The 23937-nt window shown below is 45.0% G+C and overlaps 1 protein-coding gene across 1 annotated transcript in view; it reads left to right on the forward strand.

Moving 5' to 3' along the window:
- The first annotated feature begins 3148 nt into the window (after nucleotides 1-3148).
- Nucleotides 3149-23937, forward strand: part of LMOD2 (leiomodin 2) — a 53963-nt gene continuing 33174 nt past the window's right edge. The window contains exon 1 of the mRNA XM_078680917.1: nucleotides 3149-3633. Coding sequence (XP_078537043.1) covers nucleotides 3343-3633 — 291 coding nt within the window. The 5' untranslated portion in view covers nucleotides 3149-3342. The remainder of the gene's footprint in view (nucleotides 3634-23937) is intronic.

The raw sequence follows: 23937 nt of genomic DNA on the forward strand, positions 1-23937 counted from the left end.
TCAGGCCTCAAGAAGCAAATGAACTGAAGTAGAGGATATTCATCTGGGATCAAGAAAGGTTTACTACAGTTCTGGCCGAGAAATGGGATAATTTTGGGGGGTTCAAGGGGGATGTACATGTTCATGGTTGAAGGAGAGGCCTACTCTTCTATTCTGACAGCGGGATACACGTCTGGGCTTTATGACATTATTCATTAAACATTGGTATCTGACTCAAGGTTTATGGAGTGTGCTAGCTGTTTCCAGTGAAAGTGTGAAGCAGTCTGTTGTGACAATGAGCACACAGCACTGCCTAATGACCCACCGGGAAGTGCGTCACAGAATGTCAATGGAGCTAGCACGCTGCATGCCTCGAGAATGCTGACTCACCCTCAGCAATGCAGGAACTGTGATGACGAGTAGAGGGTGGCCGTCCACACTGTTTCACTTAAAGAGAGTATGACGAAATGGCATGCTTTATTTAGAGTGACTATGTTTTAAGTAGCACAGGGTTCTCTAAGGTCGGTCCTGGACGGCCAGATCAATGGCAGATATTGAGTATATACCCATTTAGATAAATGTAGTTATCTTAAAAATCTGGCATGGATCCGGCGCTCCGGCCCAGCTTTGGAGAATTCTGAACTAGTATGTTTTACTGAGAATAACTATGTCGAACTGGCATGATCTAGTAAGAGTGGCTATGCCGAACTGGTATGAGACAATATCGAACCAGCACGTCTTTCTTAGAGGGAGCATGCCGCACAAGCTCAGTGACATTGGGAATAAAGTTAAACAGGAAACATCATCAGTAGCGGCACAGAATAAAAGATGCATGCCTCATGATAATCTGCACACTGCCACCCCTCAACCATCTTTAGGGGGTTTCCACCGGTAATCCATCCATTAGCAGAAGCTATGTAAAATCACGGGCACGGTTCTCCTAGAAAGCAACACCTGTTTAACTTTAATCCCATTATCCAAAAGCATAGAATAATGTTATAAAAGGCATAGTTGTTTATATATAGCTTTGTCAGCTAAAGACAGATATCTGTCAAAGATGGTCATCAATCACTGACACATTTTGTCCTCCTTGGGGGTTGTCAGAGTGATTTTTTTCTGTAAAGGATAGGGCTCAGCAGGGGCAGAAATAGTAAAGTTATGTCACAAAAAGATGTATAGCCGTTCTATACCTTTGCTGCTAGGTAGAGATGAGTGGAAATGATAAAATCTCTCTGCCTGTCCACTAAACCTGTGATCCAAAGGGGGTTTGCACATCTCATTGTAACTTAGATGCAAATAACTGCCAATTAGGCAGAAGCAGGAAAATTGATTTTTCGAAGCGCTAAGTGCAAATATAATTGTAGAAAATGTGACAACATGGTGGATTTTCCGTCATTGTAGGTGTAATATAAGGTGCACAATTGGGAGTGAGGAAGCATGCAAACTTGTAGGTTTACCGGTATTTACAAACATTTAGGGCCAAAATTACCAGCACTTTGTGCCTGTGCAAAATCACCAAAAGTGACTCAAACTAGTGCAAAATATTGATTTGGGAATTACTTTTCAGTACAAAGCGCACTGCCAAAAAGAGCACTGGTGCTTAAAAAAAGAGCTGCAGTGTTACATCTTAATAAATATGGCGCTGTCCTGCTGTCCTGCTATCACCATTTTACGCAAAGCAGCCCAGCAACTTTGGTTGCTGCGCTATGTTACATGAAAAAATGCTAATTTGGCCCTTAAGATATACAGGTAGATTCATCAAGCATTTTTGCGAGCGCAAACGGTGCGAATCTCAAAAATTGGCCGTTTGCGCCCGCAAAAATGGCATTTGAGATTCATCAATGGTTCATGAACTCGCAATTTGAAAAATCGCAAATAATTGCGATTTATCAAATTGCGATCACATTTAAGGAATCTCAATTAGAGATTCCTTAAATGCTATTCATGAACCTCGAAATCGCAATATTGGGCCGCTATTTACCGCGAAGTCTGACTTTGTGGTAAATAGTGAAAACTCAGAAAAATGCACTTTAGTGCATTTTTCTAAGTTGTATGTTACACACACACATGTCCTTTGGACATGTGTGTGCGCAACATCAGTCTACATTTGCATTCCAGGGGTGCTACAGGGTGTCCTTTGGACACCCCTGGCACCCTTGAAATCGCATCCTTATTTGCAATTAGCAATTTGCTAATCGCAAATAAGGAAGCTGTAGAAATCGCAATTTTTTTGCGATTTCTACATGAATCCCGTTTTGCGAGTCTTTAATAGCAATTCCTTAATAATAGCTATTAAGGACTCGCAACACGGGACAATGATGAATCTGGGGGTTAGCTTCCTACCCTGAATCACATTTAAAACTACTGCTAAAATCCGCCCAGTGTGAGAAAGTGTAGGGAGACTGCTACATGCCTTGGAGTTTTAGACAGGGATATTTCTATCAAGAGCAAAATACTTTCCCTGTGAAGAAATGTTTTTTAAAGTTAAATGTGCAAACTTTTTTGTCTGATTTACTCAAGAAGTAGGAAAGAAGCATTTATACATTTTGGCAAATACGAGTATCGTTTTGACCTCTTCTTATATGTCCAAGTGTGTAATTCTCATAGAACAAATTACCAACATCTGTCAGCAGTGATTTGTGTCCAGGGACTTGAGAGATTTCAATCTAGTGACATAATACAAATTGATATGGCTCGGCTCTGTGGAATGTGCTTGTGGTGGTGATCGGAGGCTCAGAACTCCCAAATCTCACAGATTTTCAAATATCTTTGACTGACTAGCGCCCCCTCACCCTAAACGAAGAGAGCCACCCTCCACCACAAAAGTGTCCTTTCAAAATCCCCCTATCCGCCATTTACGCTGCCAGTGTAACTCTTTCAAATCGTCCTTGGTGTGGAAACAGTTGCATTTTTTTGGCTCCCTCGTGATGAACAAATGTAGGATTCTGTAACATGGTAAAATGTTGAGAATCCCCATGGAAATCATTAGCCCTAGAGCATTCTTGTAGTCCAGTTCTGCCCTATCTCTTTCCTTCATGGCCCCAGATGTAGGCCCCTGGCAGCCCTGGGCTGAGCTTTATATGGTGTGAGGGAGTGTAGATAATCCCCCCTCTGCTGGGCCTGCACACCCTGGGATTTCACGTTCTGTCTGCCAGTGTCCAGCTGACGTCTGAGGTTTAAATAGCTCATGGCTTCACCCCGGGCATTGTTCTCTCCGGTGGCGGACTCTTAAAAGCACCCCCGTCCCTCGAGGCGGCAGTGGCTGACCAGATGAGGCGGGAACCGCACGCGACGCGACGCGGGCTTCGTCGTACCCTCTGACAGCGAGGCCTGTTTTTACATTTAATACCATTTTCTACCGAAATGGGGGATAAAGGGAACATGTCGACGTTCGGCTACCGTCGAGAAATAAGCAAGTATGAGGACATTGATGAAGACGAGCTGCTCGCCTCCTTGTCTCCCGAGGAGCTGAAGGAGCTGGAGCGCGAGCTGGAGGACATCGAGCCGGACCGGAACCTTCCGGTGGGGCAGAGGCAAAAGAGCCTGACGGAAAAATCTCCCACCGGGAACTTCAGTAGGGAAGCGTTGATGGCATACTGGGAGAAAGAGACAAGGAAACTTCTGGAGAAGGAGAGGCTGGGCGAGTGCGACAAGGTATGGCGGCCATGTGCACTGTCAATATGTGCTGTGTTGACCATAGTGATAAGAAGAGCTACTGTACCTCTTAGGTCTTCTTTTTTCGTTCAGTGTCCTTCCCACATTACCAGCTGTGTACCTCACAATTTTCTTACATGTGAGCCTCCAAATGTCTGCCTTCTTAATGCCATTAAACAGCCTTCTGCCGAACTTCCATCAGCTAACGCACCAAAAGTACAGGAATATTTCATATCCGGCAAACCTTTCACCATTAATGTGGGTTGGAAATTGTTGAAGGTGCAAAAAGTTCAGCAGTCACACTTAACTTAAGTAAGGGCTTCAAAAGTAGAGGTGTTAGCATCTTGTGGAAATGACAATATTTTTTTAGGACTTCCCTTAGTTTTCTGGCAGGTTGTAGCATGCAGCCTGATCAAAGAAGACTTTCCACAGTCAGGACTCGAATCACTTCTAGGAGTGAACTCTATGACGCGGTTTATAACTAGTGTTTATAGCTCCAGGGTTATTGCAGATAAATATTAGGCGATGTTGGATGACCCCAAAGTAATCGGGACACTTGGTTTAAGGGGCCATCCAATGATGATGTTACAATAGTTGTAGCAACCTAACATGCCATTATCAAAAAAAGCAACATTCTGGGACACTTATCATTGACGATTGTTGAGGATGCAAGATTGGGAAGAGAACTACATTTTTTCTTTCCACTGGCTGGATACTTTAAGGAGCATACAGCACGATTACTATAGGTACGGTTGACGCATCCTGCATTTTGGGACAGAGTAGCACCAGACTTCATTTATGTTCATTTACTTAAGATTTCTTCATAGCGTAGGTGCACCATATGGTGTTAGTGCGCTTTATGTCAAATAAAATATCACAACACAACATGTGAAGAGTTAAGTATCAGATCACAAGAAGCAATGAGTAACAAATGAGTACAGAACGAAGAAAGAAACACAAAGATTACAGTTGGCATGCAGTTCTTAGCTTAGTGATAACCTGAAGAGGTAGGTTTTTAGTCGCTTTCTGAAGGAGATTAACAACATCTGAGTTTTAAAACTCCAAACAGCACCAATGGCCTTTTGAGAAAAAGATACAGTGGTGAGTGCTGCAGATATCATGATTGTGCTGTTCCACGGTTGCTTCTGAGTCAAGACAGCTGGTTCGATTTTGTAAAGCCCGTTTGAATATTTGCATGATCGTTTTGTGTTGTGTACCGCGTCAGGTTTTTAGGAGGTGGTTCTTAAACTCAATATTGCCTAAGTTTGAGGAACAACGAGGAGTGAATGTGTAAACACTGTTAAAAACATCCTCCTCTTATTCAGCAAAACGTTTGCTGGTCAGAGTAATGCTGGGGTAAATGTATCCCAGTTTGCAACAATTATAGCAGAAGTATCTAGATCCATAAACTGGTGTTAAGAGAAGATGTAGGATCAGCCACTCCAGTACTTTCCAAATAGGTACACAACGTCCCATAACTTGTAACAAAAGATGTAAATTCACCAGAACAATCAGTCAGAGTTTTTGAAGGTACACAAAAATTGGATCTTCTTTATTGATAAAGTTCAAGATCTTCAATAGGTTCTAGCCAACACGTTTCATCACATAGATACACTCAGTGACTTCATCAGGGCAAGAGTCAAGTGGAACAAGTTATCCTTCAGATCAAGTCGCTACTGCAGTTAAAAACAGTAGTAGATAATAAACTCAAACAGTTTCTGAAGGGAAACATCATTTTGCCCGCATTCAGAAAAATGGCCTTCCTTTACAATGCAGGCCCTACCCTGGCTGCGATGTTACCATGTGTTCCTTTAACCCACAAGTTGTTACAACGCAACTAGAATATTTGGATATCACTGGGCCCTCTTATTGAGACCACATCAGCTTGTCCTCAGCTCAAAGCTCACCTCAGCAGTAGCATAGATGGGCAGCTCAAAGAACAAAGGTTTGGCTGTCTTCTGAGGGCAGTGAGAAGATTTCACAGTCTTGTGTGCTCTATGACGGAGTGTCTAGCTCGTCTGCTGGGTACAGAGACCATCGAGGGTCCCCCTTCAGCAATATATAAATGCTGAGGTAACTCAGGGCATATAAGTAATGAACCCCCAGGCAGCGCGGAAGTAGCATAGTTATTCTGTACATCCCTGCATGCATAGCAGGCACAGGCAATTAATATATTCCCAGTCACTCTGTATGTGGAATTATGAACACATCTGTAAGATAGGAGTGTACATCTACCACTTAGTGCTCACACGTAGTTCTCATGTTGTCGATGCACTATTCAATGAAAGCAAAGACTACACACTGCAGTCACACACGTACCTGGTGTAGCATGCTCTTCACCTGAAAAAGCACATCCGCACCCCACATGGAGGTAGTAAACACCATACAAATGGTGCAGTACAATATAATACCTGGTTAACAGATGTAGGACTATGTAAGAAATGTATTGGAAATTCCTATGTTTGTATTTGACAAGCATCTGGAACAACATATGTGCTATGCAGAGTTCAACAAGGTGGTGCACAGTAAAATGTGCATAGTGAAAATGGGAGGCGTGGTGAGTTGAGAGGGAGCATCAAGTGTGCAAACCTGCAGGCTGAAGAGTACCCAAGCTGGCCATGGCAAATCAGAATGCCTGCGTACAAACCTGATCATTTTTATTGGTTTATTAAAACGTTACAACAAGGGCATCGCTGAATCACATTGGAAACAGTTCAGACTAAACAAATGGGAAGAAAAGCAGTGTAGTCAATCAGAAGAAAACAAAACTGATCAATAAAATAAAACCTTGTGCTCAAAGTACGTTGATTAACATGCATTACAAATATATAGTGTTCTCTTTGGCTGACCCTGAAGGAATTCAAAAGAGCAGATTCAACAATATTATGTCTCTCTCATTGTGATTGGATTTTTAGTTAGCATGGTAGTAAGGTGACTGTCTCAGTTAAGGGTCTTCCTATAGCTATCCCAGGCGCATAGAGGCAGGTTTGCAGATGTCTAATGCTCGTCAAACAAACACCTGTGAATATAAAACAGTAAGCGATATTTCTGTCATGAGTCCAGAGTGTCGGCGACAGGAATACAGCGTGCTATCTGAACAATGTACAAAATACTTGGCTGCAACCTGCTTTGCGCGGTGCTGTGGACCGCTTCATCCTCTCAGCAGCAAGTGTTTTCTTAATAATTGAATATGCAAAAGGACTAGGAGCAGTAAAGAGGATATCAACATCCGAATTAATATTAACAGGGCGTGGATCCGCACTGCACCCTGTTGCGAACAGTGGCAAGTGCATGGACGGAGGCCTGAGGGGGACAGCAGACCTACGTCTCGTCATTCACATTTGAAATGTGCTAGCACTGAGACCCCTGCTCCTTAAAGGGATGTGTTTTTTCAAACTATAAAACAAGGGGTACGTTGTGAATGAGACATCACGGAGAGCCTGCATCTGTGCAGGCAATTGGACCTTCCCTCGGTGTCCTCTTCCTGCTGTGTCCTCGTCGACATTTACTTTGGGACACTGAAAGCAGTACAGTTGTTACGTACACACCTTCAAATGCAATTGTTGACAATCAAATGTCAATGTGTAATTTATTTTTAAAAACATATGAGGATGGCTAAGATGGCAACAAAGTAGGATGTGCCTTCTCGTCGCTCCGTATTTTCTGACAGGGCCCATCCACCCATGCCTAGATATGCCAGACCAAAGGCCTATCAAAATGACGCACTAGTTGCTTTCCAAGATGGCCCCCATTGATGAGATTGAGATATGCCGCTTGGATAGCTGTGGCCTCCAGGAGCTGTGAAACTTTGCAGAGCACTCCGGTGCCAAATTGCTGGGAAGTTTGGTGCCGTCGATGCCCGGGCCTGCGCCCTTGCTACCCCGCTCCCTGTGGGCATGGCGCCCATCACCCGGCCTGCGGCCCTGGCCTGCTGGACCTTCCAGGTGCCTCTGGTAGCTGGATGGGGCGGCCCGACTGCCCTCCTACGTCTGCACCCCAGCTGGGCCCTGAGGATTCGCTGGACCGGAGGAAGCCATGCTGACTGAGAGGTGGAGATCAAATTGGACCGAGTCGGGCCAGGCGCTGTTGGCCCTTTGCCTCAAACAGCATAATTGCAGCCTCGGCATACTTGAATTTGCACCTGCTCCAATCTGGGGTCCCGACCTGCTTTGCTGGGGATCTTGACTTTGCACCCCTTGGAGGGGACACTGCCTGGTCCTTGCGACTTGCCTCGGATCTTGGAGCGGCAGGCCTGGGTGCTGTAATTCATGGAGCCCTCCCCCACACCTGGTTCTCCACGCCTAGTTAAGTGTTTCCGTGGGACCATAGTGGGAAAGGGGTCTCCACCTGTTGGTGACGGCAGGTCCACGCGAGGTGCAGGATTAGAGTCGATTGCCCTTGGCTCCGGCGAGGTCTGCGAGGTCTGCTGAGCCCACGGACCTTCCATATCCGACCGCTGGGATGTCATCCTAGGGGAAAGCGTTACAGCACTCCCTGCACCGCATATTCCATACTCCTGCCTCATGGGGAACAAAGACCCCTCGACCAAGGACTTGCTTCTCAAACCCCCCAGCTCTCACGCAAAGAGCTCCATGCCGGTTCCTGATCCGACTGCATCTATGGACAGTAGCGAAACTGAGGCCCGCTCACCCTCTCCTTCATAGAAATGCTCTTCGCTTCCCTCCGGGATTACCAACAAACCATGAAGAAGGAACTCGCTCAGGAACTCAGGGAGGTGAGACAGGACGTGCATGCAATGGGAGGCAGGGTGGACACACCGGAGGTGCACAACGCAGGTACGGAAGAGGAGTTTGAACAACTCCAGTTGGAGGTAATCCGCCTTCAAGACCAGCACCTAGACCTTCAGGCGCATGCTGAAGATTTGGAGAACAGCTCCCGACACAATAACATTTGCATTATGGGGATCCCAAACAGAGCAGAGGGCCTGAACATTGCCTCCTTTGTGAGCGACCTCCTCTTAAAGATTCTGGAAGCCCCTTCTAATCTGGAGATTATGCTTGATCGCACACACCGTGTCGGTCCGAAGAGGCCTGCCTCGGCACCCTCTGCTGACATCCTCACTTGTGTCCACGATTTCCAATTGAAGGAGCACATCCTCAAAAAGGCCAGAGACAGTAGCCCAATACAATGTCAGGGACGCCAACCCGCCTTGTATCAGGACCTCTCCGCGCTTCAAAAACAGAGGGCATTCCGGCTGCTCACCTCCGCTCCATGGGAGTTCCAAACTCCTGGGGGCACTCCTTTCACTTGACTTTCTACCTAGACGGAAAGATCCGCCATCATTGTTCACTAAAGGATGCCCGCCGGCTGTTGGACATTACAGCTCAGTCAAGGAGAGGTCCCCTCTGACCGAGGGGGTAGGCAAGGACCGGGGAGCCGGCAAATAGAAGACTGTGGGCCGCTCCCCGGCTCGTCTTTGCCCAGATCCAGAGAGAATGGCTAGAGAGCGACGGGCGGGCTGGCCTCCCTCCATGAAGATACCTCTAGCTCAGCATAGCTTGCTTCTTGGTGTTTTCCCTGATTACTGGTGTTGAACGGATATTGCTTTCCTCTGGTCCTCCTTTCTCTAATCTCTAATCTCTAAATGGGTGGTGGGTCCGAGTGGGCTGGGGGTCGGAGTGGGATGTCGCTGACCTCTTTCACCTCTCTCTCATGGGGCTTATTGCCCAGGACATTAATAATATCTATCTTACAATGCTAAATGTTTGTTGGGTTTGTATAGAGTTGTTGGGCTTCCCCCAACTCTTGGGTTTATCTGGGGCAGATCCCCCGATCAACACACATCTAGACCACTGGCTCCATATGGATCACCTTCTGATCCCTGGTCACCATGCTCCCCTCCCTCCCACACTGTGAGCTCCATTAGATATACCTAGTAACCCCCACGATGATTCAAAATCTTAAAATCATTACACTAAATGTGAAGGGACTCAGCAACCCTGTCAAAAAGCGTGTCATCCTCTCCTACCTCGAGGACTCATGGGCACATATTTGCCTTCTCCAAGAGACCCATCTCTTTGCTGATGACACCTATAGGCTTTGCTCTAGGGCGTTACCCCATCAACTCTTTTCATCCCAGTCCACTAAATCTGCAGGGGTGGCCATCCTTGTCTCCTCCGCCTTCCCCGGGAAGATTGGTCCCAAGAAGGCAGAAATCAAGTGCAGGTTATTGGCTCACTTGTTTTTGCTGGGTCCTCACACCCTTACAGTAGGCTTGGTATATGCCCCAAAGGATGATCAGGAGAGCTTTCTGCGCAGGGCAGTGACCGAGCTGACCAGGTCAATGGACTGGCTGCTGGCTGCTGGCTGCTGCTGATGGGGTAGGTGGTGACTTTAACCTAGCATTTGAGAGCGCAATCAATCACTGGGCCCAATCCTAGGGGCAGAGTGGGGCTCTTTCAGGGGGATGGGTTACAACTGCTAGAAGATAGACATCTGGAGCACTGTGCACCCCATGGCCCGGGACTATACCTTTTATTCCCACTCTCACAAGATGTTTGCTAGGATAGATTACTTCCTGGGCACCTCAGGTATTGTATCCCAATCCCAAAATTTTAACATACTGCTTCGCTCGCTGTCGGAACACTCAGTGGTGACATTTGAAGTCTCCTTCTTCCCTTCCTCACACCCTCCACCCAGGACCTGGTGCCTCAGAGACATGCTTCTGCACTGCCCTGAGGTAGTCCAACAGATCTCCATGGCATTACAGGACTTCCTGGTCACGAATGATAACCCCAAGACCTCTGTCACCACACTTTGGCACACCCTGAAGGCGGTGATCAGGGGGTAGTTTATCGCAATCGCCTCGCCAGACAACAAGATGTGCAGAAATAGGCGGGCCCAACCCACGTGACAGGTCCAAGAGCTGGAATGCATACATCAATGGACTGGCGCCTCTCCGATCTGTAACAGCTCGAGGTCGCATGTACCCGACTGTCCGGCATAGATTTGGACAGAGCAGTATACGCGGCACTTAGATTTCGACTCGCCTTCCATATCGGGGGTAACAGATGCGGGAGGCTGCTGGCCGGTAAGGCTGCTGGCCCAATGACAGTTGTCCAGGGCCTCATCAGTGGTTGATTCAACGGAGGTGGAGCAGACGGAAGACCTGCACATTGGGGAAACATTTCACCAATATTATGCAGGACTCTACGAGGTGCAGGATCTCTCCCCATTCGCCCCTGCCTGTTACCTCCGGGAAGCCTCCACCACCAGATGAACGCAAGACCAGGTCGAATCTGTAGATTCCCCGATCCAAACAGAGGAAGTGGTGTCTGCTATCTCCAACCAGAAATTGCTTATATCCCCTGGTCTTTTTTATAAGACATTCTGCCACATTCTGACCCCCATTCTCACTAGAGTCTACAACACCGTTGGGGTCTTCCCCACAATCCCACCACTATGCAGGGAGCCTCAATTGTCGTTAGACCCAAGGCTGGCAAGGACAAATGCCAGTGTGCCTCTTAGAGGCCAATTTCTTTATAAAATGTCAACCTAAAGCTGTTTACTGGGATCTTAGTCTAGGGATTGACCCCTCTCCTTCCCAGTCTGATTGATTCGTACCAGGCGGGATTTGCACCCAATCCCCAATGTGGAAAAAATAGAAAAAGGCTACTCCATATTATTGATAGGGCACAATGCTTTGATATTGAATGTATGCTGCTATCTATCCACGCAGGAAAAGCATTCAAAAGGGTCCACTGGCCCTTCTTGAGGGAGACCCTTCGGCACTTTGGATTTCCCACTAGGTTTACTCAATGGGTCCCGAGTAGCTACACTCGGCAAAGGTATGAGTAAATGGCTATTCCTCTGCCCTCGTCCCAATCCAGAGAGTCACAAGATGGAGTCTATGGCTCAAAAAACACACAATAACCCTCTTATATCTGGGGTACGTTTTGGGCGGCACAAGCATACGATTAGCTTATGCACGGATGCCATCATAGCCATATTGGAAGATCCCCTGATCTCTCTCCCAGCCTTCATTACTTAACTGGACCATTTCACACAGGTGGCAGGATTCAAGGTCAACATCCATAAATTCCAAGCTCTCAACGTATCCCTAAGGCCACTACATTTCTTGAGCTACAACGTGCCTATCCTATTCAATGGGCCCGACCGCGGTCCCCTACCTTGGGCTGCAGCTCACAGCAAATATTCCGTATACAGTGTCCTTTAATTATGCTACCCTGCTTCAGTAGGTAAAAGCGGACCTGTTCCACTGGAGAAAGCACACCCTATCTTGGCTCGGTTGGGTGGCAGTGGTAAAGATGGCTATACTACCCAAGATAGTATATCACTTTCGAACTCTCCCGTTGGAGCCTTCCCCTGGTTCTCTATGCTCTATGCAACGAGAGGTAGACCAATTTGTATGGGCAGACAAGAGACCCAGCCTACACAGAGTTCTTTGGTATAGACCTCCGAGAGAGGGAGGTCTTGGGTGCCGAATTTGCGGGAGTACTTCTGAGCGGTACAGCTGAGGACGTTTGTGGAGTGGTCTCACCCCTAATCTGAAAAGCATTGGCTTTTCATGGACTAGGCAGTAGCGGGACAATCCCTATGGAAGTTCTCCTTCCTCCCCGAATCGGCATGCCCCCAAAGTCCATACCTGTCACCTGTTATACAGGCCCCCGCTGACACCAATAGTGGACAATCCTGATTTAATTCCAGGCTTCTGTACTGGGACCTTTGCTAAGTGGATTCATGAAGGCCGTATATCTATTGGACAGTTCTTCGATGAGGCCGGCCCGCTGTCCTTTGATTATCTCCGTTTACAACAGGGAATCCCTGAATCTGAGCGCTATCAGTACCATCAGATCAGATATTGGGTGATGCACCCCACAGTTCGGCCCCAGGCGCAGCACCATCTCACCCCTTTTTTGCAGTGGTTGTTATCCAAAACCTCAGATACACGCCTCATTTCCGAAATACACAGCCTTATCCGCCCCTCCTTGTCTGTTATTAAATACCTGGGTCAGAGAAGATGGGAGACCAAACTTTGCCGCTTCCTCATACAGTGGGAATGAGAGGATATTTATTATCGTGCACGCCACACAGCTCGCAGCGTGGCAAGCAAAGAGACAGCCACTAAAAGCACTACTTATTGGTACCTCACTTCACCCAGACTCCATAGGGAGAACCCCACTCGTAGCTCTCTGTGTTGGTGCAATTGTAGTTCCATTGGCACTCTAAAACACTTGCTGTGGGATTGCCCCAAAATAGCTACCTACTGGACGCGAGTACTGGACGACATCAACGCCCACCTCAACACACAGTTGCCATGCTTCCCAGCCTACATTATTTTAGGCTTACCTAACGCCCTTACATTCCCCCTTAAGTCCTGTTGGGGGTGTCAGATAGGCTAAGCACTGGGAGCGGCCCTTCAGAATATACTAGCACATTGGGGATCAGGACGCTTTCCTACCCAGGTGGGATGGCTGCATCGGATATGGTATATACTGGGCATGGAATTCATATCTCTCTACCTTTCCAATCAGGGAACCTCGTTTCCAGACCTTTGGCGCCCGTTGTTTTTACTGCTTACCACGGAATTCTGTGAACTCACATGCCCTAAATACCCATGGCTTCTACGACTCATGTAGCCTCCACCGACTGCACCTTAAGAGGCAGTTGTGGTGTTTACACACATATCTAGTGCATAGGTGGATAGGTGGGGCTAGCAGTTGAGGGAGGGTTTTAGGGGAGAGGGGGGGGGGGTGTTCCAGGGTTTTTTTATTTTTGTTTTTCTCTTGACAAGAGTTATGCTTCAGGAGTGTATTTTGCCTTGACATGATTTGGCTCCCTTTTTTGTTGTTGATAAACCAATAAGGACATTTTAAAATAAAACATACGAGGTGTATTTTATATGGGGCCTCAAATCTCAATGCACTGAAAATGAATTTAAATCTCTTGCAGATTGACCATTACATGTAAAAAATTACACATCATAGAAATTCTTTGCCCCTGAAAGGTAGAAAAAACTGATTTGTTCATGGAAACATTGTTCAAGTATGGCTTGGGGTGGTTTGCCTAAACACCGGAAGATTACAATGGGGGTTCTTTAAACACTTGTAATGCAGATTTCCCTGTAAAGAGTGTGTTGTGGGCAGGGCCACAAGAGGTATGCGGCAAGCGGTGACCAAATAATGCAGCAACAGGGTTTACTAAATTATGCAGCAAGGAAATGCACATTTTGTAGCATAACTTGGCACATTTTGTGATAGTATCAGTACATTATTTTCTCATTTTTTACTCATTAACACTCACCTTATGAGTACTAATTTGACACCCAAATACAGTAATATGCAATTCAAAGGTGAACAGTCAACCTTTGTGAAGTGCCTTCCACTGTACAGCACCACACGTTGCAGCATTGACAAAAGTTTGTGATCTGTTTGAGCTACAAACCAATAATCTTCTTTGTTAAAATCTGAAAGTTATGCAGCTGATAATGGTTTATGTGGCAAATGTGAGAAATCCATAACTATTCAAAAAACGCAGCAGCCTCAGAACTGCATATCTCCTTTGGCCCAGGCAATGGGTTCCACCCCAAGAACAATCATACAAAATAGAAAACATGTCTATGTTAAAACACGTATATGCCCTCATTAGGATTTGCCTGCAGTGCTTTTCTTTGGGGATACCTCTCGGGGCAACTGCTGGTTTGCTAGTGTCTCTGGGCCTGGAATTATTGGATCTGCCAACTCTGGGCTTGATAATTCTGGGCCTGGAGACACCAGACCCTGGAGTCTACTGTGGTCTTGCCGGGACTGCGAACAGATGCTGCACCTGGCCCCTGTCCGCCGAAACACAACAGCATAGAGCAGAGTTCTTCAAACTTCTTTACTCTGAGCCCCCCTAAGCGAAATGTTTTGAGGTCAGGCCCCCTCCAAAACTCTATGGCAAGGATTGGGGGAGTGGGAGGGACATGGCTGCGTGCAGGGAGTGAAGTTTATGAGATGATTTCAGGAATACTTTTTCTATACCTTATGGACCGCACTACATATTAGACTTAAAAAACAGCCGATGCATCAAACAAAAACAGATATTATCCCAAACAAACGGATCCCCATAATTGGGGTGTTGTGAGCCCCTCACACTCTTTGACCCCAATGCAACTATACCTGCTGCACTAATGATAACTGCAGTCCGGAGCAGCAGGCTATCTCCTCTGCATCTTTAACCTCTTCCCCACCATGACAATCATCACCTCGATCCTAATGCTTGAAAGGAAAATAAGCTCCGATGCCCCTTTTTAAAGGTAGACAGTCATAACTGTGATGCAGTGGGCCCCTCAAATCCCTGGGCCTCAGTCCTGCTGCATCTGCATGCTTAATGATAACCAGCAGTGGCCACTTACACACTAGGCAGCAGTACCAGCTTCACTAATCAATGTCCCTTAAAAAGCACCTATATTGTCTCCATCTTTGGGGTATCTCTCTGTAGAAGCTGTCTCTGGCCATTTGTAAACATACAAATGAGTCCCCATGCAGTGCTCCCTAATCTGAGCTTTCTCTTTGACAATATCTATGTATCTCACTCCTTTCCTCTGTCTTCTGGACCATTACTGTGAGGCTCCATGGGTCAAGGGGATTAGGGCTCTGCATCTGAATGCAACCCTGCCACCCCATGGACTCAGATTTCACAAAAAACTGCCCCTGAATGGTTAAGACTGACTTTGAGGTGCCTATGCCTGAAGGCGAATGGTGTGGTGGTAGTGAAGAAGGTTTAAAAATAAACCAGCCTTCTTACCAGCCATTAATTGATCGAGTCACTTAAAGCCAGGGCCACTGGAATTAAGACTTTCTGCAGCAGCAGCATTTTCCACGTAATTATCAGTTTACTGCACTCGCTACATAATCTGCAGATTTCAACAAAAAAAACTTGATTCTATCTCAAACGGAATAAAAGTTACTTAAAGCTTGACAAAGTTTTCCCCATTTCCTCCTTCTCTATGAATTCCCTCACTAACACTCACCAACAATGCACCTCATTTCTCTATAGCACCTTTCAGACAAAGCATTACTCATAGTTTACTCGCACTCAGTTCTGTGATCTGCATGGTGCACATTCTGTGAAGCAGGCGCATTAACCCTCTGTGCTGTGTGGGTGGCAGGAGTGTCAATGTGAGTGAACGGTGAGCAATGCAACAGTGTGAGAGTAGGGTAAGAGGAGTGACTGCAGTGTGAGTGAGGTGACCATATGATTTTGGGTGCAGATGTGAGTTCAGAGTGGGAAGAATGAATGCATGGTTAGTGATGGGATTGTTTGATTGCAGATTGAGTAGTGAGGGGGACAGGTGAGTGAAGTGTCACATGAGTGCAGGGTGAGTAGTGTGCTTGTGTGACTGCCGGGTGAAGTACAGGGTGAACAGCGCAAGTGCATTTTGAGTGCAGAGTGGTCACTGTGAGTGCAGGGTGAGCGAGAAAGTGAAGGGTGAGAATGAGGATTGAGTTGTCTGAATGCAGGGTGCTTTCCCAGACACTTGAAGTAAATCAGCTTGTTATTGACAGTGGTGTAGGGTTTCAGATATAAGTTAAACTATTGCTATTATGGAATTAATCAGGGATTGAGGGTGGAGGAAATAAATAATGTGCTGATCTTACAACAAACTTCCAGTCTCCTGATTAGGGTTGCCAGAGCATTATTGTGATGTCACAGACGGTACAAAAATAAACAGTCACCTAAAGCCGTTTTTTCCGCACTTATCTGTGCGTACTCCTAACAGCAAATATAAATAGAAAGCACTTTTAATTGTGTCCTAGGGCGGTCTGAATGATTAATGTTTGATAAAGGGAACAAAGACAGAAAAGTCACATTACAAATGAATACATACTTTTTTATTTACAACCCTATTTATTGTCAAGACAAGGTCTTTGCAGGCTCTTTAAACAACACATGGCTGGCATTTTTCTTTTGCAACCCTACTTTATATTCCTTTTCATGAAATGCATTCTCACACCAGTAAATGTAAAATACAAATGTAAGGATTGGCAGAGTCGAGGCCCAGGTGGTACTAGAACCAGTAAAAAAACGAAGCCTCGATAACCAGTCCATTTTCATGTACATGTACTTGCAGAGGCATTTGCGCCCCCCCTGGGAACCCATCCACGCCCCCGCCAGGGGTGGCGCACCCCACAGTTTGAAGACCTCTGGCATATAGGGAGCTGAAAGAGTTCCCCATAGCTAAAATAAACATCCATCTGCCCTTAGCCATTGCCACTGTCCATGAAAAATAAAACACTGCCCCATCTACCACCATCTCCAGGCAGGTGGCATATGTGGGTCTGTTATGTGTCATGTTACATATGTAATTGGGTATTCCCAGCTCCATATCTTATTCCCCATTCAGGAGGAAATAACTTGCCAATCCCATGAACTCACTGGGAGATACTGCCAAGAATTGTTCCTTCGGGTCCTGGTACCCCCGGCAGAGTTAACGGGGAACTCATAATGAGGGCCTTACAGCAGCATTTCATTGAACACAACTGGTACAGGGATATGGTATAAATGACCAAGGAAATTAATGAGTAAAGGAGGCATGTTCTAAGTTTAAACCCTTTTACAATCAGCGGTTCTGTCAACGTGGTTTTGGTCTTGAAAACAGCTACAGGGGGCGGGAGGAAAGGAGACATGTTAATCAATTTTTATTTGCACAAAAATAGGATAACTGTATCTTTTTAAACATTTTGCCCCTAAGCCAAATTATTCTTAACGTGATACACTTTTTAAAAGCAATAGCAGAACACCTTCCAGCAGTCGGCTGAAGTGAGTGTCATAGATGGTGCATGATCATACCCACAGTAGGGACGGTTGAAACATCTCCTAGTGATTGATTGCACTTCAGCAGCTGACACAATTCAGACATTGCACTAAAGGGAAACAACAACTGTAGGCCACTTGGAATGCCTGCTCGAAATGTCTGGGTCCCCTCCTTTTAGAAAGAAGGGGGTTTCATAATTGGAGATCCCTGGCACAAATTAAGCACAGCAGTCTCGCACATCTTTATTATTATTATTATTGTAATTATTATTCAGTGCCGGCCAGCATACGTAAGGGTGGTGTGGTGTGGGGTGTGGCGGGGTGAGGGTCAGGGAATATTACAGACTATGGGAAAAGTAAAATTACATTTAAAAATAAACAAAACCACTTACCTTTTGCTCGTCACATTGCCGAGTTGGCAATGAGGCGAGCGCAAGGTAAGTGGTCTTATTAATTTTTAAGCCACACCCACCGGTCTTAGCTTTGCCTGCCACCACTGTTATTATCATCATTATTATTAGTAGTAGTAGTAGCAGTAGTATTATCAGTATTATTCTCATTATTATGAATATGTCTACTACTAATATGAAGAGACATAATACTATTAATAATGATAAAGTTCTTATTATTTGTATTAGTCTTAACTATTATGATTATTATTACTATTTCTATTATTATTGTTATCATTATTATTGTTATTAATAACAATAATAACAAGCATTGGCATAGCCAATAGGTCTCGCCTTTGGGACCTAATAAGTGCTGCATAACTAAATACTTATAAGGTCCCAAAAGTGAGACCTATTGGCTATGCCAATGCCTGTTTACATGTTGCAAAATGGCTTACAGTAAAAAAATACTATGACGCAGCCAGCATAGACCGCATCATAACACTTATTTTATTTTTGTAAACCATATTGCACAGCACCTCAACTGTGCAACATGTATAACAAAAATATACAGAGCCATAGCTATTGCATAGGTGAAACAAATTGACTTTACCTATGCTTATTACACAAAGCTATCACTCCTCTCCTCTCAGCCCTTAGTACCCTACACACATCCCTTTATAGTGCCTATCGCTTTCGCTCTGTAGATTTAAAAAAGTATTCACCAAGTTTCACTACTATTAAACACTGACACAGATTTGGCAGCAGCAGAGCAATGGAAAATGTATAAGTCCTCCTAAAGAAATGTAAGCTTCCATACACTTCGAGAACAAGAACACGTAGAGCAGCAGAACATGGTTGTCCATGTGTGAAACAAGCATTGGCTACTGCAACTCAAGTTTGTGAAAACCTTCTAAACATATCTTTTCCAATTTGGATGAAATGCACTTTCTACAAAGCACTTTCTACATAGACAAATAGTTTGATACAGATTCATGCAAACCTTTTGCTACAGAATCATGCAAACCTTTAAGGTATCCCACCACAATATCTACATAATATTTGCACATTTTAACTACTTTCCAAACAATGTTTAAGTATAAATACTGCTTTAACTATATCAGTTTAAGAAAAATCAATAAAACTGTATAAAACACGTCTTTTTGTTATAACAATGGCACGATGCACGAACCCACAAATGTTGCCTTCTTCTATGTTAATACCTTCACATGCAAGTCTCTACATATATATTATAAAGCGTGAGCTGCTGCCTTTGTTAACGCTTGATTTCATTGTAGGGACGTATAAGATCGCTGGAAACATGGATGAACAGGAAGTATTCCAACTCACACTTGCTTCTCGCCTCCCTCCACCAGCTGGTCCAGTCCGGGGGGCCCTGGCAGGTGCGGGTGGGCCCCAGGTGGGCCCTGGCAATGTGTCAATCGCATATCTGCTACTCAACACAACTCAATGCTGAACCAATCAGGGCCCATTAAAGGCCAGTTGTGTTACAGCCACTGCTGCAAAGTACTGTCAGGCTGTCCCACCCCACAGGTCCAGCATGTTCTGCTTCAGAGTCAGAAATCAACTAGGATCTTCCACTTCACAGCACAGAGCACTTTAGAACGGGGCTCGTGTAAACACTCTTCTATTGAGATCCAACAAGCAAGTTCTTGGAGAACATTAGCTCACTTTATGCGGCGGATGCTGTTTGTGTTCTCGTTTAGAATGTATGCATCAACATACGCTTAGATTCTCTCGAGGGGGACAGAGTAATAAACACTGAACAATTCACTGCAGAAGAACAAGGTACAGAGCCGTCCTAATTAAGGGTCTGGCTCCGAGTGCACAATTGTATTTCGAGGTAGCTGAATTACAGCGGTGCATTTATTTTAGTTGCAAACTGCCTGCTCCATTTGACTTGAGTAATGCAGACAACGTTGGCTGCTTTAACAATTTGATTGGGGCAACGGGTGCAAAGAATCATTAACTATTAAACCGACATACAAGAATGCACAAAAGAGAGGTATTGTAAAATGTGCACGTACATGCAAAACGCCCCAGATGTTGTTGCACATTTTCAGAGATCTTCAGGGGCCACATAGAAATAATACAAGCGAATAAAATCAAGTATTTTCACTCTTCAAATCGGAAGCTGTTTCTAGTCCCGATTTTCACTCTTCAAATTGGAAGCTGTTTTCAGTCCCAGCTCATGGCGGGGACAGCGATGGGCACAGACACGCTCATACTATAGTTTCTGTGACAAGCCTCTCCTAAAACAAATCTTTTACAAAAAGAGAACGAGAAAGATGTTCAGGTTTAAACAACAGGCCACGCAGACGTAAAAGTAACGCTGCACGGCCGTGAAATGAAATTTAAAAAATGCTAGTGGTGACGCGAGTTGTGCGCACGCGCATGCGGCTGCCGGTAAGAAATGCTGTACACGTCGCGCGCGCTCTAGCAAGCTGGTGGATGACAAGGTAGCGCTTCTAAAAGCCGCTACTAAATGTCTCTCCGAGCAGCGCATGCGCACTGACTCAGCGAGACCTAAAAACAATAATATTAGTAATAATAATAATGATAATATTGGCGGTTCCAGCTCGGTGCATGATTTCACCTCTCCTGTCTGTTTTGGAAAGATTGCACATACATGTACTTTATATATATGCAGTTTCTCTGGCTGCTTTCACCTGCCTGCAGAGTTCCACCTACAGCACCTCTGCTGCTCCCCCTCTACCAACAGCGGAAGGGTAGGAGTCTAACAAAGTGGTTCTTTATAGTTCCACTTAGCGCCTAGACAAACTCCCTGACCCTGGTTGGTAGCAAAAGAAAGGGGGAATTGCTGCTCCACACGGTCAGGTCATTGTTTATTACTGCAACTCCTGTGAAAACCAATATCTACATAACTTAAAGAAAGCATAGAAAATACATTCTACAAGCCCACCTCTTTTTGGAATTGTGCACAAGGCCAGAGAGGACAAAGGAGTGATGGCAGAAAGGGGTATTTGTCTTGTCTCTATGGTACAATTATAAAAGCTTTAGGAGAGTGTCACCAACCTGACGGATTTAACGCGCTGGCCGGTTCATTCCTTCTTGCCTGTCCCAGAAGTCAGGCAGAGGGGAGGAGTCACGCCTCTACATACGACCCGTGAGAGAGAAAAGATGAGGAGTGGCATCTCCACAAGAGAGCGGAGGAACAAGAAAACGAGCGTTGTGAGGACAGTGGACATTAAGAAGACGGAGGAAATGAAGGAGCGTGGAGAAGAAAGCAAGTGGCGAGGCAGCTTGTTCGGGACCCAACTTCCCAAGCGAGAAGTGGGACGTAATGACCGAAGCGGAGTCTCCTGTCCACCGGTTATCTCCAGAGCCCCACCGCGTTCCAGCAGGGACGTGGCTCCACCAGGTGCATGCCCGGTTCCTAGTTAGGAACCAAAAGCCCTAAATAGCTAAAGAAAAGAAAAGAGAGAGAGAGGAAGAAGGGGCGAACAAAAGGGAGCAAGAGAGAGGAGCGAACAAAGAAAAAAAGAAATAGAAAGAAAGGCGAATAAAGACATTTAAAAAGAAAATGAGAGGAAATATAAAGGAGAAAGAATCCTTAAGACTACAAAAGAAAGAGACAGTGGAAGCCAATAATCATTAAGTTAATTGTTTTGGAACTATTTAATTTTGCTATTTTTAACCCTTATTATCTCGCTTTGCTAACAAGCACTCTTCCTCAGAAGATACAAAATAAGTCACCCTCACTAACCTAACTTATTTTAGTGAAAAATAAGGGTAGACACTTACCTGCTTCTTTGCTTCTATCGAGGGTGCTGGTGAAAAGGAATACCCAAGGACCTTTGAAAAGAAGATTGAGCTATTAAACACAAGACTTGGACTTCTTTTCTTTCTTGACACAAACTTTTCTTTTCTTTGAAATAAAAACATAAATACATTTATAACCATCCAGAGTGGTCAATTAGGTGTCAACACCTATGGGTGGTCACAGAGAGCAAGACTTAAAAAAAACACCCAGACCAGCGACTGTCTGGAGTTGGCTGACTACAGACCTGCATTCAATCTCCCCAATCCAGGCAATCATATGGAATCAATATTTACCTGTTGACTTTTTTTTCGTAGAAAGGAACATCGTATAAGAGTACAGGCCTAGTTAATACCCAGTTACAGCAAAATAGTAATTATTTGCTGGTTTGGCAGCATTTGAATGGAAGTCTATGACAAATGTAAGAAATCTTTGTTAAATCTATCTATCCTTTGCAACGTTGTTGACCATATCATTATAAAGAACTATTTATATGAGAGCAATTTCAGATGACTGTCCTTACACAGATTATATACTTATTGTAGGAGAGAACTTTGACCTTTTCCATACCAACTTTTGAGTCTCCCCACCAAAATGTGAAACTTGGAGTTCCTTAAGGTACATCGCTTCCCTCTTTTCCATCTGATCAGACTGATAAAAATTGTTGGTGCTGAGTCCCCTTGTCCTGAACTGGCAGCTGCAACATTTCTCTTCATGTTGCAACCAGCCAATCAGAGCACTATCTCCGGCGGGACTCGTGGGAGCCTCTCACTCCCACGCAAGACAGCCGAAAGGAAAAAAGCTCTGTTAAGCAATTGCCTGGCTCCATTTTAAAATTTGCTCAACCTTGGAACGTTCATAAGACTCTTGCACACCCATCCATCCAGATATACAAATCTTTTTTAACCATAATTTGTCGAAAACTACTGAACTGATTTACACCAAATCGCAAAAAGTATGCTTTCTGGGACAAGATCTAGCCTACCGCCAAATTTGGTGCAGTTCCTTTCAGCCGTTTGGGGCTCTAGCCTTTTTCAAAAAAGTCTGCGAAAAATGCGTGGGAATATTTGGCTTTGGGGCCCCCTTTTATTCTCAGCCCCTGCTTGATGAATTACCCCCAAAATGTATATGAAGGAGCTGAGGTGGATGAGCATTTGTTTTGTGAAGATTCATCAACCAGCGCCAATGTTATTAGTAAATAAAAAGATGCTCCTTCTATGGAAATGCAGACCTAACTATAACTGCCTACTGGCAAACACCAGTGGTATATATATAAAAATTATCCAACAACAGGAAACATGGAACTCTGGGCAGTTCCCAAGTTTAGGTGGAGATCAGGTCCTTTCGATGTAGCACCCTACACCACCACCGACACGCTGAGTCTGTTCACCTCAAATGTCTGCCGAGCTAGAGAGTGACAAATCCTTTTGCTATTTTTCAGCAAAGTCTTCAAGCATAGGGTCAGCAATTGCCATCCATGCCGAGCTGAAAAATTACAAAAGCCTTTTACCACTCCAAGCACATTATTACAGCTCTGGATCAGTAAAGTACCATTTATGCCAACCTGGAATGAATAAAGGCAACTGTTGACACATGTTTCACTCTAGTTAGAGCTTTTATGAGATAGGTATAGCTTTGCGCAGACACAAGGGAGCACCCAGCTTTAGTCAAGCTAATACCCTTACAGGCTTAGAGTGTCTCATAAATTTTGCAAAAAAGGAAGTGGGGAATTCTGGATAGTTCCCAGGTTGAGGTGGAGAGCGGCTCCTTTCTATGGAGCATCCTACAACAGCACGGATACTCTGAATCTGCTCCCCTCAAATGTCTGTTTCTCTAGCAGAGTTTTCAAGCATAGGATTAGCACAATGCCATCTATGGCAAGTTTAAGAGTGACAAAGTCTTTTGTTCTCTGAAGCGGAGTGGATGGTACTGTGCTAATCCTATGCTTAAAAACTCTGCTAGAGAAACATACATTTGAGTTGAGACTTGCCTTTTATACATTGATGTGGTGACCCATTGATAAAGCCAAATATTTTCCATATATATATTGACGTAGTGATTCCTTGACAAAGCCATTAGGTTTGCAATGTGTATTGGTGTGGTCACCAATAGGTTTGCCTTTATATAATGATGTGATGATCTCTAGACAAAGCCAATAGGCTTGCCTTGTATATTGATGTGGTCACCTCTTGCCAAAACCAATAGGCCTGTTTTTTATGTATTGATGCAGTGACTCCTTTAGAAAGCCAGTAGGCCTTCATTATTTAAAATGAGATCCCTTTATATAGTGATGAGCGCTATCATTGGGTGGTTGTGGGGTGGAACCGAGGGGGA

This window comes from Lissotriton helveticus, chromosome 1_1 (genome assembly GCF_964261635.1).
Source record: "Lissotriton helveticus chromosome 1_1, aLisHel1.1, whole genome shotgun sequence".
In the NCBI taxonomy this organism is placed as follows: domain Eukaryota; kingdom Metazoa; phylum Chordata; class Amphibia; order Caudata; family Salamandridae; genus Lissotriton; species Lissotriton helveticus.